The following is a 13,804-nucleotide window of genomic DNA, read 5'->3' as shown; positions in this document are numbered from 1 at the left end:
TCCATGGAGCACCTGGGCTTGAAAAAACAAGTGTTTCAAAAGACCAGAAGTGGAAGTAACTAATATCTAAAACTCTGGACTCAGAAATGATGCCATGCTACTTCTTCCACATTCTATTGGCCAAAGACAGTCCAAGAGCCCTGATTCAAGGAGAGAAGTCATGGACTCCATCTTTCGGTGGGAGGTGTGCCAAAAAATTGGGGGGGGGGGTCACATGTGACAAAACCCCCATCCCTGTTAAGATTTCCAATTCGGCAGTGATTTCATTAAATTGTGAAATTCCGATTTAATGAATGCTCTTCTCCCTTATGACTTAGCAGCTAAATCCCTCCAAACTGTAGCTTCTCAGAGATGGGAAGGGCTGGATCTTTTTTCACTTTTCCTACATATTCTCCTCATTGGTTTTGGAATTCCTTCTCTATATTGATAAGTTAGGCTTCTGAATAGAGACCCTGGGCTTAACAGGGAACTTTCAATTTTCAAGTCTTCTTTTGTGTGCTCTCAGTAGATTTTTTCTTTAATATTTGATATCTTTCATTAACTTTATTGCTCTTTATCACACAATGACCACACTAGTTTCTTAATTCTGTTTTGGAGAATTTTCTACAATATTGTCAACTGAGTGTAAACTGATCACACTCTTTGCTTAACAACTAGCTAGTATGCAGGTTCTACCACATGCAAGTAGACTTTCAGTCTCTGTAACAGTTTACACATTTTTCTCCTTTAGAAAGCAATGGTTCTACCAGTTCTGTCATTTGGGCAAGAGAATTTCTCACCAGTTATTTCTTGGGCAAACTGGTTACTTTCACTCTGGCTTGTCCTCTATGCTTTGGCAAAACAAAACAAAACTCAGGCCTTCTTGTTCTTCGTTGCTGACATTGTTCCATTAACTCTACCCTACTCTACCCCACAGTGGTTCCCAGCCAGCTGCGAATGCACTGCATAAATAAGACGTGCACCAGTCCTTGCCCACAGTAGGCATTACTAATCAATCACTGCTCTCTCGCCCCCTATGCTTGGATGTGGCCCCAAAGCATCTGTGGCTGCAACACATTGTGGCCAGCTGCTATTGATCAAGCAATGAGACTTGACTTCCAGCATATATACTATTCTCATTCTCTCATATTCATATTCTCTCTCTCTCTCTCTCTCTCTCTCTCTCTCTCTCTCTCTCTCTCTGGAATATCTCATCTTCAATTGGGACAATCAAGTCTTTCTGGCCTCGCAAATATTGTTCTGAATTCCTTATTTTTTACTGAATAACCCCTCCTCCTGCCCAGCCCTGTATCTATTCTGAGATACCTGAAGCCACACTTTTCTACCCGTAGTGCTGGTTGTTTCCAGTCCCTGAACCCCATAGTGATGTCAGCCAGGTAACATTTTATATTACATCTATCTCAACCCTCTGGAACTCACGGTCAAATCACTTGGGCAGCAGTCTGGCCCTGGCTTGAGTTCTTGTCCTAACAGCAGTCTTGTACCTTGTCCATGGATCTCAGTCCCACCTTATGACTAGGAGCTGGGATCCTGCTTTGACTTATTGCTCTCCTCTGCCCACACCCCACATGTCCGCATCTAAGGATGGGAATCTTTTGCCCAAACTCTTGTTTCACCTTCATACTTTGCACCTGCCCAAACTCTTCCAATTGCTATCTGAGTAAACTTCTGAGTTACTCTTCTGACACTTAAGGAAATGAAACAGATTTCAGCATGTGCTTTTCTCACTTGCTGAGTAACCTTTTACATCAGGTTTTCTGGTACCAAATGCTTCCCCTTCAAACACTGCATTCTCTCTTGGATCTGGACTTGTTCTCATCACTTACAGCTGAACCAGCTCCCCACCAGCAACCCTGCTATAGTAGAAAGGTCTATTTCTGAGATTTGATACATTTTGATCTTCCCATTTTGATTAAATTTGACCAGCTCATGTCTGACTGGGATATCAGATAGGACAGTTTGATTCCAATTATTCCAATTGGCCTTTACACGTAAACATCATTCTCACAACCACAGTGGCTTTATTTTTAAGTAGTTGTGTTTGTCCTGCCTTGTAGATGGGTGAGTCTAAAGAATAAAGACAATAGTATATATCTCTTACTTCCTTTGTAACTCTCCACATCAACCAGCTAGAAGTTCAGTTGTATACAATGGTTATCTAATAAATATTGCAGCTGATGCTTAGAATAAAATCCAAAGGAAATATACTCAGTGGCAAGAATCTCTCTGCAGGACACCACACATAATGGATCAATCAGATTAAGCATTATGAAGGATGCTCTTTCAATTTTTTGGTTTCATTTCTGAGTGAGATTCTGTAATCACTCTTGGAATAAGATGCCTGACATCTGGGCTTTGCTTTTTGCTTTGCGCATATCCACGTCAAAGTCTTTGATATATTTTGGATTGAAAACAAGATTTCAAGGAAGTATTTCATTCGAAGTGGGTATTATTCCCTTTGAATTGTATTCAAAGTTGCAATTTTTTATACTTTTATTAATTTCCTATCATATAATCCTCTTTTCTAATCATACATCAGCCAACTCATGTTAATTTGCTTAATAAATCTTGCTTGATTTCGACACAAAAAAAATATGATGGATACTAAAGCTTTGAAGAAGTTATATAAATGTGTCTATCTTTAAGTTAATAACACCAGAGTATCTTGATTGATTGTACATAACTAGGCACCTATATATACTTTTGAGACACCTACTACAAGTTTTACATTTATTTAAACCATATATAACCATTAAGAGCAAAGCTTAAGAGAACTTGAGTTGGAAAGACCTTTGTCAAACCTAAATACATTATGAGTTCTGTTACTCTGTAGAATTGCATCATTTGCCATTTTAAAAGATGTGAGTTTGTACTTAATTTTTTTCAATTATCTGTTGCTACATTTCACTGTATCCCAAAACTTAGTGGTTTAAAATAACTTGTTATTTCTTGAGAGATGAACTGACTTTTCCCAAGGCAATGCTGAGCACTTCCTCTATAATAGTATTCTGATGTTGATGTTTGATATAGTTCCTACTATTATATGCAAGATATGTAACACCTTCCAGCTCATAGTCTCTTCTTTGTATAAGACCCTTGGCTGTGATAGAACTTGGGCTATGTCAAACTAGATATCTAATTTAAATGATACTGAGTAAAGGATTCCACTGTGCACAAATGTTATAACTGAAATAATATTCATGTTGGGGTGGGGGAAGCTCTTCTTCCTCTATCCAGAGGTTTCTTCTGGAGCATATGACTCCTAGACTCTCTTTACTTGCCCTTCCAAGATCTGGGGTGAGAACATAACAGGTGACTTATTTCATTGGAAAATGTGGGAAGAATAAATCAGGCAGCTCGACCCACATGCTCACTCATCCTCCTGGGGTGACCTGTTTCCAAAGTGTGGGTTCTGCTCTCCTCCAGGCTCAGTGTTTCACAGGCAGACCCTCTGCAGGTCCCCAGCATGTGGGTAGAAGGATGTCTATTCTGGTGTTTAGAAACAGGAAGAACCAAAGCATTCTCCATTATTATCTTTATCAGTAAAAATAAGGATATTCTGATCTATTTGCAAACCCTTCCATCTTTTTTCTCAGTTCAGAATTTGGGAGGTTCAGGAAGAGTGCTATTTATGAAGTTACTGTCCATGCTCAACAACTCATCACAGTTATGATTATTAACACTTGTTGAGCACTGTTCCAGACTGCTAGTTTGCTCGCTCTTTGTGAACTAACTCCATTTAATCTAAGAAAGGTCAAAGTAAGTACACATTATAACTGGAGGGATTTTTGCTTTCAAAGTTGGCCACCATTAATCCCTCCCCTCCTTGCATGTACATGACTCTCCTGACATCAGGAGATGTGGTCTAATTCCCCTCCCTTTGAATCTAGGCTAGCTCATGACTTGCATAGATAGAATGCAGTGAAAGTGACACTCTGGGACTTCTAAGCCCAGGCCTTAAGAGGACCAGAAGCTACCATTTCCTTTCTCTAGGAAGCCAACCCCCTATAATGAATCCTGAGCTAAAGTACTGAATGATGAGAGAGAAGCTGTAGAGAGTGAGCCCTCACGGAAGAGCACTGAGGAGCCAGACACATGAGCCTTCTTCCCCAACCCAGCCTTGGCTGCATGCAGCAGTCAAATACGTGACTCCAGCCAACACCTTGTAGGACAGAAGAACCATCCTTTTTCTTTTGCAAGCCCGGCCTAACCCAAATTCCCAGATATTTGTGAGAAATGACAAATTGCTCTTTTAAGTCATTAAATTGTAGGGTGGGTTGATATACAGCAGTAGACAACTGAAACAGAAATAAAATATAAACTTGCAGACACCCTTTAAAATGGTAAGTGGGATCACAGCTATGGCATAACAAGAACTTTAAGAGATCTGTCAATGATTTATTAAACCGTGAAGTCACCATCTATTTGTATATAGCATACTTATATGGTCACAGTCATGCTTTCTTTTAAATGTCATTCCAAATGAACCACCTTCAAAGGACAAATGATAATATCACCCCAAGACTTCGACTCTAGTCTTATTCAAAGAGATCATTCTTCATTGAATATTAAAGGTAATCTCTATCACCCGCAGAGATGGCATCTTTACTTTGCCTCATACGTGATTAACAGTAGGATAATTTCTACACCCAGGCTTCATTCATTCCCCTGAGGAGCCAGGGTGGCCGACGCCTCTTTGGTGTCTCTTTAACACTCTGTTCGTATTTTAGCACAGTGCCCATCACATACATTACATTATTTATGTAAACCTCATGAGAGCAGAGACCTGCCTGTTTTGTTGCTGTGTTCTAAGCACCAGAACAGCACTCCATATGGAGGGCTTCATGCATATTTATTTACTGGTTGAATCAGTGAATGAGTGGCTATGCCCACTTCCCCCTGGGCGAGATACTGTTTCTTGCTGTTGAGCATCCATCACCACCTCCTTTCATTCTTTTGCTTGTAGTGTAGGGGTTGGAAGCCTGAAGTCTCTAGTCTTACTTTCTGTCAGGGTCCAAATGCAATTCTGGTTCTGCCAAAAAAATGTATCTGGAGGGGAGAGGATGCCAAAGACTTTCCTTGGTCATCAGTTTTGGCGGCTGACGTGTGGTTTCAGCAGACGTGTGTGTTTGTAGAATCAGTGCAGCTATCCATCATCTACTGGCAGCTGTGATGCTAGCAGTGGCTTCTGAAGTTTCCTGCCCTTTGGTTTTTGGCTTTGGCAGTGTCACCTAGATGCCTGTCACTTCTCAGACTCTTAAAATGAACTTTTCGGAGCACCTATTTCCATGAAGTATCTGGCATGGTTTCTGTTTTACTATTGAGTTCTAACTGATAAGCTTCTGAAGACCATATTCCTAGAGGGCAAGATGTGCCTTATTCATCTTTGAAGACTCATACCTGCACAGTGTCTGGATCACAGATGCTAATAATAAAACTAACTAAAAAGAAACTAATAATGATAAAAATAATTATAACAATAGGGAATATTTATTTAATGTATACTATGTGCCCAGCATTGTTCTAAGTGCTTTACAATCTATTAGCTTATTCAATAACCCTGCAAGGCTGGTGCTATTGTTGTCCTCTTTTACAGATGAGGAAACTGAGAACAGAGAAGCTAAGCAACTTGCTCTAGAAATCACAGCGTTAAATGGTGGATTGAGAAGTCAAACCCAGGTGGTCTGCCTCTTAAGTCTGTATTTGTATCTACTACTGTCTTCCTCCCAGAATAATTTTTACTGAAGGACTTGAAGACACAGCTACTATAATTTCAGAACTCACACTTATATCCTATTGAATTTATTATAAAAATAGCAGTTCAGGATATTCTCCTTTAAGGCTCTTACCTTTTAAAAATGTCCCTGAGGTATCAAAACAGCTGTGTGTATATACATACACATATATATTTTTTTTCTGTACTCAACTGCATATTTTTTCTGATTACTCAGTAAAACAATGAAAAAACAGGGAGCCTTAGAAATAATTAACTTTATAGGAAAGGTAAGAAAAAACATGGTGAAGAATACTTGTAGGTTTCATATGAATCTCTTCATGCACATCTTTCCATCCCTTGTCTGGGAGCATTTGCTAAAGCAAACGGCCACTGGTTGCAGCAGCTGTAGGGGAAATATTTCTCTCTTCACTGTGTCTTCTGTCAAAATGCAGAACAAGCTTTTCTAATGAAAATCCAAAGACACTGGGGTAGAGAGTCAAGGCAGATGCAAAGCCAGGCAAAGTAAAAAAATCTACTCAAGAACTGACCCAGCATCTGATCACTGATACTATGGACAAAAGTCAGAACCCTTGGAGATGACCAGTGGATAAACCTGGGTGGGGGGAAATATACAAAAATAGTGTTAGAGTTCCTTTTCCTCCACTCCAATGTCAATTGACACATGGAGGGAGATCCACTCATATAGTAGCCCTAGACCAGGCCATCACTTGCTCCTTAGGAGAGAAGTATCTTACTCTCTGATGGATGCATTTGGAAGGAAAATCTGTGCACAAAGAGCCCAGCCTTTTTGTTCTCTCTTGTAAGTAAACCTGTCATTCTTCTCTGCAACTCCATGGTGGGAGGGGGCAGGTCTGTGCCCTGTCTATTGCTTATAGTGACTGAGAGGGTAAGTTTGTGGAATTCCGAGGTTCAGTATTGGAAAACCCACTAGAGTTAAAAGCCACATTCCCCAATACAGGTCCACAGCCCTTATCTGTGATTCCAAAACCTGCGAAGTGTTGAAAACAAAAGGTTTTCCCTAGTTCATCTGGCAGCAAAAATCTAAAAAGACGTGACTCATTGGCAGCGAAACCTGACCTAAATCGACATGAGCTCCTTACAGGCCTCATTACTCCGCTCAGAGTTTTGTGTCCCATACAATCGCCAGTAGCGGCATGTGCCTATGTAAATCTGTATCTATTACAATGAAATAATATTAAAAATTCAAATCCTTAGTCACACTAGCCACATTTCAAAACCTCAACAGCTATATGTAACTAGTGCTACTATGCAGGACAACACAGATAAAGACCCTTCCAGCACCGTAGAAAATTCTATTGTATGACAGTGACTGAGAGTGGAGTAAACATTTCCTCATAAACATATCCATACTTGATGATGGGGTATTAACCGAGACCCCATATAATAAACAATATAAGCACCACTTCCCCCAAAGCTAAAAAATTTGGAATTCCAAAATCCTATCCAACCCGAAGAATCACAGATAAGGGAGTGTGGGTCTGCGTCAGTTTTAAATCAGCAATAAAGGCACTTAGTTTGGTTTTCTTTCTGCTTCAGACTTTACCTGTTACTGACTGAATGTTTTTGTCCCCCAAAGTCATACACTGAAGCCTTAACCCCAAATGTGGTATTTTGGGGTGAGGACTTTGGGGGACATAACCCCCATAAGGGGGTTATGTCCTTATAAGAAGAGGAAGAGACAAGAGCTCTCTGTCATGCTACCATGGGAGACATAGCATTCTTCCCTGCAATAATGGAGGTAGTGACTAGAATGATATAGCTATAAGCCATGGGACACACATTGCCAGGAGCCCCCTGAAGCTAGGGAGAGTCAAGGAAAGACTTTTTTTTCCCTAGAGCCTTCAGTAAAAGCATGGCTCTTCTGACATCTTGATTTTGGACTTCTAGATTCCAGAATCATGCGACTATAATTTTCTGTCGTTTAAAACCTAGTTTCTGATAATTTGATATTGTAATCCTAGGAGAGCAAGACTGATTTTGCTACTGAGAAGTGGGGTTCTGCTGTAACAAATATCTAAAAAAGTACAAATAACTTTAGAACTGGGTAATGGGTAGAGGTTGAAAGGGTCATGAGGTGCATGCTGGCAAAAGCCAAGATTGACATGAAGGGACCATTAATGGCAATTCTGGTGAGGACTCAGAAAAGAGGAAAGCTGTAGTGAAAGTTTCCATCTTCTTACAGAATACACAAATAATCACGAACAGAAAATAGATGATAAAGGCCATGTTGGTGTGGTCTCAGACAGAAGTGAGGTGTGTGTTACTGGACAGTGGAGAAACGGTGGTCATTAAAAAATGATAGAAACTTGGCCGAACTGTGTTCCGGAAGGTAGAATTTGTGAGTAATGGAACTGGGTATTTACGTGAGAGTATTTCTAAGAAAGCATTAAAGAAGTGGCTTGGTTCTTCCTGACTGCTTAGGGAAAAATGTGAATTGAGGAAGAAATTGTTAAGCAAAAAGGAACTAGAACTTGAAGATTCAGAAAGTTCTTGGCCTATCCACATTGCAAAAAAATGAAAAAGCTTGTTCTGAAGAAAACATTAAGATTGTGGTTTGAACAACCATTTGATAAAGAAACTAGTACAGGTGTGAACCACAGACTATCCCAGCAGAAACATGGCCAGTTTGAACTGAAGAAGACAGAGACGGTATGAAACGAAGGAAGGCTGTCAGACTTCTAAGATCCTACAGAACTAGACTACAGTGCTACTCTGCTGTGAATGTGAGTTATTCTTTAAGAACAATCCCACAGGAGATGAGGAGATCATCAGCGTTTCAAAGGCATGGGAGGGCATAGCCTTGGGGGCAGTGTCCCTGGAACCTTGGTGGGTGACTCCCTCCCCATAAAGCTACGGAGGCGAGACTTCCACCCCAGTGAATATAGGAGGCAGAGCATCAAACCAAAGAGGATTATTATAGAGCTCTGAGATTTAATGGAATTTGCCTTTCTAGGTTTTGAATGTGCTTGGGCCCCTTTATCCTTTCTTCCAATCTCTCCCTTCTGGAATGAGAATGTCTACCCCATGCCTATCCTACTACTGTATTTTGGAAAGCACATACCTTATCTGGTTTCACAGGTTCATAGCTGGTGAGAAATTTTGCCTCAGGATAAATCACATCTGGAGTCTTAGCCATATCTGATTTGGATGACATTTAGATAAGACTTGGGCTTTAAACTTTAGAGTAGATGCTGGAACAAGTCAAGACTTTTGGAGCTGTTGGGATGGAATGAATGTATTTTGTACATGAGAAGTATATCAATTTAGGAAGTCAAGGGGAGAAAGTTATGTGTCCCCCAAATTCATATGTTGAAGCCCTAATCTCTAATGTGATAGTATTTGAAGATGGGGCCTTTCAGAGATAATTATGTTTAGCTGAGGTCATCATGAGGCTGAGGCCCCCAGGATGGGATTAGTATCTTTAGAAGAAAAGTAAAAAGAAAGACCAGAGTGCATACTCTTTCCCTGCCACCTGAGGACACAGTGAGAAGATGACCATCTGACAATCTGGAATAGGGCCCTTACCAGGAACCAAAGCTGTCAGCGCCTTGATCTTGGACTTTCCAGCTTTCATAACTGTGAGAAATAAATATCTGTTGTTGAAGTCACTAAATCTATGATATTTTGTTAAAACAGCCGAGCTAAGACATTACCTGACATTAAATTTGTTAAGAATTGGGGCAGGGAATAAGAATATTATTTATCAGGCCCTCTTGAATTCCAATAAGAGAGAATTGTGTAGGCTCCTCTCCTCTGCATATTCATGGACGATTCAGACTAATCACCACAGCAGATTTTATGTTATAGAATCATTGTTCGAAAGAGGTAAAAACGCCATCCTGGCAAAGAGACAGTGGCTAAATGACTAGAAAACTTCCAAAGATGAGTAAAGATGCCACAGATGGGATTTCTATATTGAATGGGAGGTGGGACCAGATGAAATCCAAGACTTGCCCATGTAAGAGAATCTGGGACAATGCTATTGCCTCCCCCACACCAGTTTGTTCATTGGTAAGGACTGGTCTGATGCAAACAAGCTTTTGGACAGAAATATGTCCATTAGAGTTCAGAACAGTCTGAAATTTCCTTGAATGCCCCTAAGGCTACCTCCTGGTGGAGGCGAAGTGGATCAGGGCAGTCATGTTCCCTCTCTACTACCCAGCTTCTCCTGGCTGTCAGGCTTTAAGAGTAAGGACAGTGCTAAACCACTTCTCTCAGCACAGAAATATGGCATGAACCTAGCCTGGACCAAAGAGCAGACTCTACCTCATTTTGTTATGCTCTGTGAGTTCAGGCCAAGTACCATGACCTGGTGCAGCCTCAGTTTTAACATCTGTACAATAGGGAGAACACACTCTGGTCTACCAATCTCACAGACTTTGAGAATTGAAATCTAAAATACTGAATAAGCAATTGAAAATGGCAAAGGACCAAGAAATACAAATTGTTAGTTACAAAATAGTCACAGAGATATAAAGTACAGCGTAGGGAATATAGTCAATAATATTGTAATAACTATGTATGGTGCCTGCTGTGTACTAGGCTTACTGGGGGGGATCACTTCATAAATTATATGAATGTCTAACCACTATGTGTCTACCTGAAACTAATATAAAATAATACTGAATGTCAACTGTAATTGAAAAAAAAATTTTTAAAGAAAAAAATTTTAAAAATTGAATGAGCTTATATATGGGAAAGTAATTTTTCCATTCTAAAGATATGTATTATCTTTATTACTAATAGGGAAATTCCATACAGCCTTATAAAGCAATACCAATTAAAACAGACCTTGGCTGGATTCTTAAAAGTACTGCTATGAGTTCAACACAAAGCAGCTTTTATTTAGATCATAAATTGAATTTCCGCTTGTAAGGGAAAGCATGAGATAATGTTCTTCGTCTTAATTTGACAGTGGAGAGGCTCTTGAGTATTGTCCAAGAATCTAATATTGGATTGTACCAAAACACACCATTTGCTTCCTGAATTGTATCCATAAAGGTCTCACAGTAAAATGCTACCTCTGACAGAGCATTTACCAAGATTACAAGGCTTTATGTTCAGGTCCTAAAATACCTATCTCTGTCTTTTCTATTCAACATACCCTCAGCTCTCCAATTTGAATAAAATTTGAGGTCCTTCCCCTATTGAAACTTCTCAGGTAAGCTTCACATTTCTGGTCTTTTAAGATTAATGTGCAAGCTGCTCAGCTCAAACAGTGACCCGAGAGCATGATCAGCAACTTTCTAGTTTGCTTTTTTAAGATTAATATATGTTAAAGCTTTCATTAAAAAAAAAAAAAAAAAAACTAGAGAATTCAAAGGGTCGTGTGGACAGGCTTCAGAAAAAATGAATTTTGAATATCGATTCAATATTTAGCTCACTCGATTTAAATTCACCATTGGTTTTTATCCTAGAAATTACAAATGTAACAAAAAAAATTAACTTGATGACTTTAACAGAATTTTCCCTGTATTTAGAAACAACTTATTTAATGAAAAACAGCAATTCAGCTAGTTTTACATCAGCAGATTTAAATACTTCTCATGAGATTTTTTTTCAAGCTCAGGAGAATTAAAAATTTTAAGGCCAAACATTTTCTAACAACTCTCTCAAACACATTAAAAATATTCTGGCAATATTTTTTGAAAACAATAGAAATTTGAGTTGTAGAGTTTAACTCTTTAAATAGGCTGCGTATCTCCACAGTCTTCTTTATCCAGATTTAAGTACAAATCCTGGAAGATATTTGAAATAAGAGGACTTTTAGAGTGTACTGTAGCTTTCTAAAGGCCTCCTTAACTAATAAATTCTGTGAAAGTGAGTTTAAACTAATAAAAGGCCAGTCGTACCCTCCCTGAAATGTACAAAGTCCTTCCAATACTAGTTAGAATTAGTGGATTACCAATCTGAATCATTCACCAAACCCCCTGTCATAATGCGAGGCTTACCTGAAATTTCTACTAATGCTTTTTTTAAAAAACATAAATTTTTTAGAAAGTTATTTTTGTTGGTCCTCTCTGCATGCGTCTAAGAAGCAACCTGAGCCTTGGGTTTTCAAATAAGTCGATCCAACGATTGTTTGAATGCCAATTTCTTTTCCCTTTGTTCTGTCTCCAGGCTTGTTGGAATGCAGAAAAAGTTAGTCTCGGATCTCATACGTCTATTTGCGTCCCTTAAAAACTCATTTTACAGCTAAACATTTGTAGTTCCAGAAAATAGCAAGTTTCTAAAGTTTTATCTAGCTCAAGTCAAATGCATCCTACTTTTTCTTCACTTACTGGTAATGAAAGTTAACATCCATTACTGAGAACTTATAAGCAATGATGACCATGTAATTAACCACCCAGTGCTCAGACGCTGTGATTTGTGAATGCAATAAATCAACAAGTTTTCACCTGGTGCCGACCAGGTGCCCAGCCTTAAGCAGGAACACGACTGAGAAGACCAGGTTGTGGACTGGGGAGATCAAGCCCGGGACGCCAACTGTGGAGATGGACTCATCCTGGGCACAGCGAAACCAGTGCCAGGCTGAGCGCCAGCCTATCCCGGGACCCCATATCGCGTTACCTATCCACGTCCGCGGGCCTTGGGTTCACAGGGTTCTGCTTGGCTCCTCAAGGCACACGGTACAGCTGAGAGACGAGTCTCAGGGAACATAACGCCTCTGCTAGAACAAGTAGCAAAGGAGGGAGCCTCCATTTGGGAACCTGCCGCACAACGTAGAGCAAGAACTACTACTTGCGTTTGCGATAACCTCGGAGAAGAAACCGCTAAAAGGAAAGGCGGTGGCAGGTGAGAGCTTCCAGAAGCATCTGGGACGTTTCATAGCTCGACCCGGGGGAGTTATCAGGGGCTGAGGATGGGTGTCCTAGGGGAAGTCAGCAGGCACAGCGGATGAGCCAGGGCAGAATAAAAGTGATTCAAATGAAATTCCCACGCACTCGGGGCAGCCACGGCTTTAGCTGGAGGAAGGGAGCGCGAGGGGCGCGCGACGCACCCGGCTGTGCTGCGGGCGCTGTCTGCCGCTCCCGCGGCACGGACGGACAGAAGGACAGACAGACAAACACGATCAAGGGACTCACCTTCAGGGTTGGCGCTGATGAAAACCCGGACGCTGCGGCCGGCGGGCACGAGGTGAGAAGGCAGGGCGGTGAGGTTCCCGGAGAAAGCCGCCCGCCGGAGCGCAGAGTCCCGGGGACAGGGCAGCTTGGTGCCCGCACCGGCTGGCCACATCGCCCTTGGCAGGAATAGCTGCCACCTCCTCCTGCTCCTGGGGTTCCTGCCCGCGGCTCCGCGGAACAGCGAGGTCGATCCCCGCAGGCAGCGCGGCTCAGAGCCACTCCGAGCCCGAAGCGCCACTGGCGAGCTCCGTGGCGCACACCACCGGCCGACCGGGAGCGGCCATACGGACCCTGGGGTCCCTGTCGCCGCCGCCTCGTGTCCCTCTGGGCGTCCGCCTTCGCTTCCTGCCGGGGATCAGCGCAGCAGCCAGCGGGAGCCGGAGGTCAGCGTGGCAGCAGCGACGCGCGCGGCACCTCTTAGCGCCGGGAAGCGCCCGCGCCTGTCGCCAAGTCCGCGGCCATCTCCCCGCCCGCGCCCGCCGCGGAGGGAGGGGGCCGCCAGGGAGGCGGGACCGCGCGGGCGAGAAGAGCGGAGCAAACTTTGTCAACGAAAGGCGTCTGGAGTTCACCCGGAGCGGCCGCCCGCGGGGCGCAGGAATAACCCACGGCGGAAAGGGCGGCGGGAGCGGAGGCCTCGGGCTGCGCAGGCTTCTCCGAGGACGATCCCGAGCGCCCGTGGCGGCCTCCTTTGTAGGGGGCAGGAAAAAAATTAGCCCGAGATTCCTGCCACTCCTTCACCTCTCCGAAAGGTCAAAATTCTGAGAAATTTCGGGAAGGCGTGCGTGTTGGCGTCTGTGCGTCTTTACCTTAAGTGCCGGGAATCCGGCCAAAGTTAGATGCACGCACGGAGCCCGGACCCCGAGGGTCTGAAGCATCCAGACGCGGGACCGTCTCGAGCGTCTCGGAGGGGGTGTCACCGCCG

At 42.4% G+C, this 13,804-nt stretch overlaps 1 protein-coding gene across 1 annotated transcript in view; it reads right to left on the bottom strand.

Annotated features, from left to right (window-relative positions):
* NWD2 (NACHT and WD repeat domain containing 2) overlaps positions 1-13,297 on the bottom strand; it is a 143,078-nt gene extending 129,781 nt beyond the window's left edge. Inside the window, exon 1 of the mRNA XM_016140732.2 lies at positions 12,844-13,297. Within this exon, the coding sequence (XP_015996218.2) occupies positions 12,844-12,994 (151 nt within the window). The 5' untranslated portion in view covers positions 12,995-13,297. The remainder of the gene's footprint in view (positions 1-12,843) is intronic.
* Between the last annotated feature and the right edge of the window lie 507 nt (positions 13,298-13,804).

The sequence above is a fragment of the Rousettus aegyptiacus genome, unplaced genomic scaffold, assembly GCF_014176215.1.
Source record: "Rousettus aegyptiacus isolate mRouAeg1 unplaced genomic scaffold, mRouAeg1.p scaffold_m13_p_10, whole genome shotgun sequence".
Classification (NCBI taxonomy): domain Eukaryota; kingdom Metazoa; phylum Chordata; class Mammalia; order Chiroptera; family Pteropodidae; genus Rousettus; species Rousettus aegyptiacus.
This window is presented reverse-complemented; position numbering and strand designations above follow the sequence as displayed.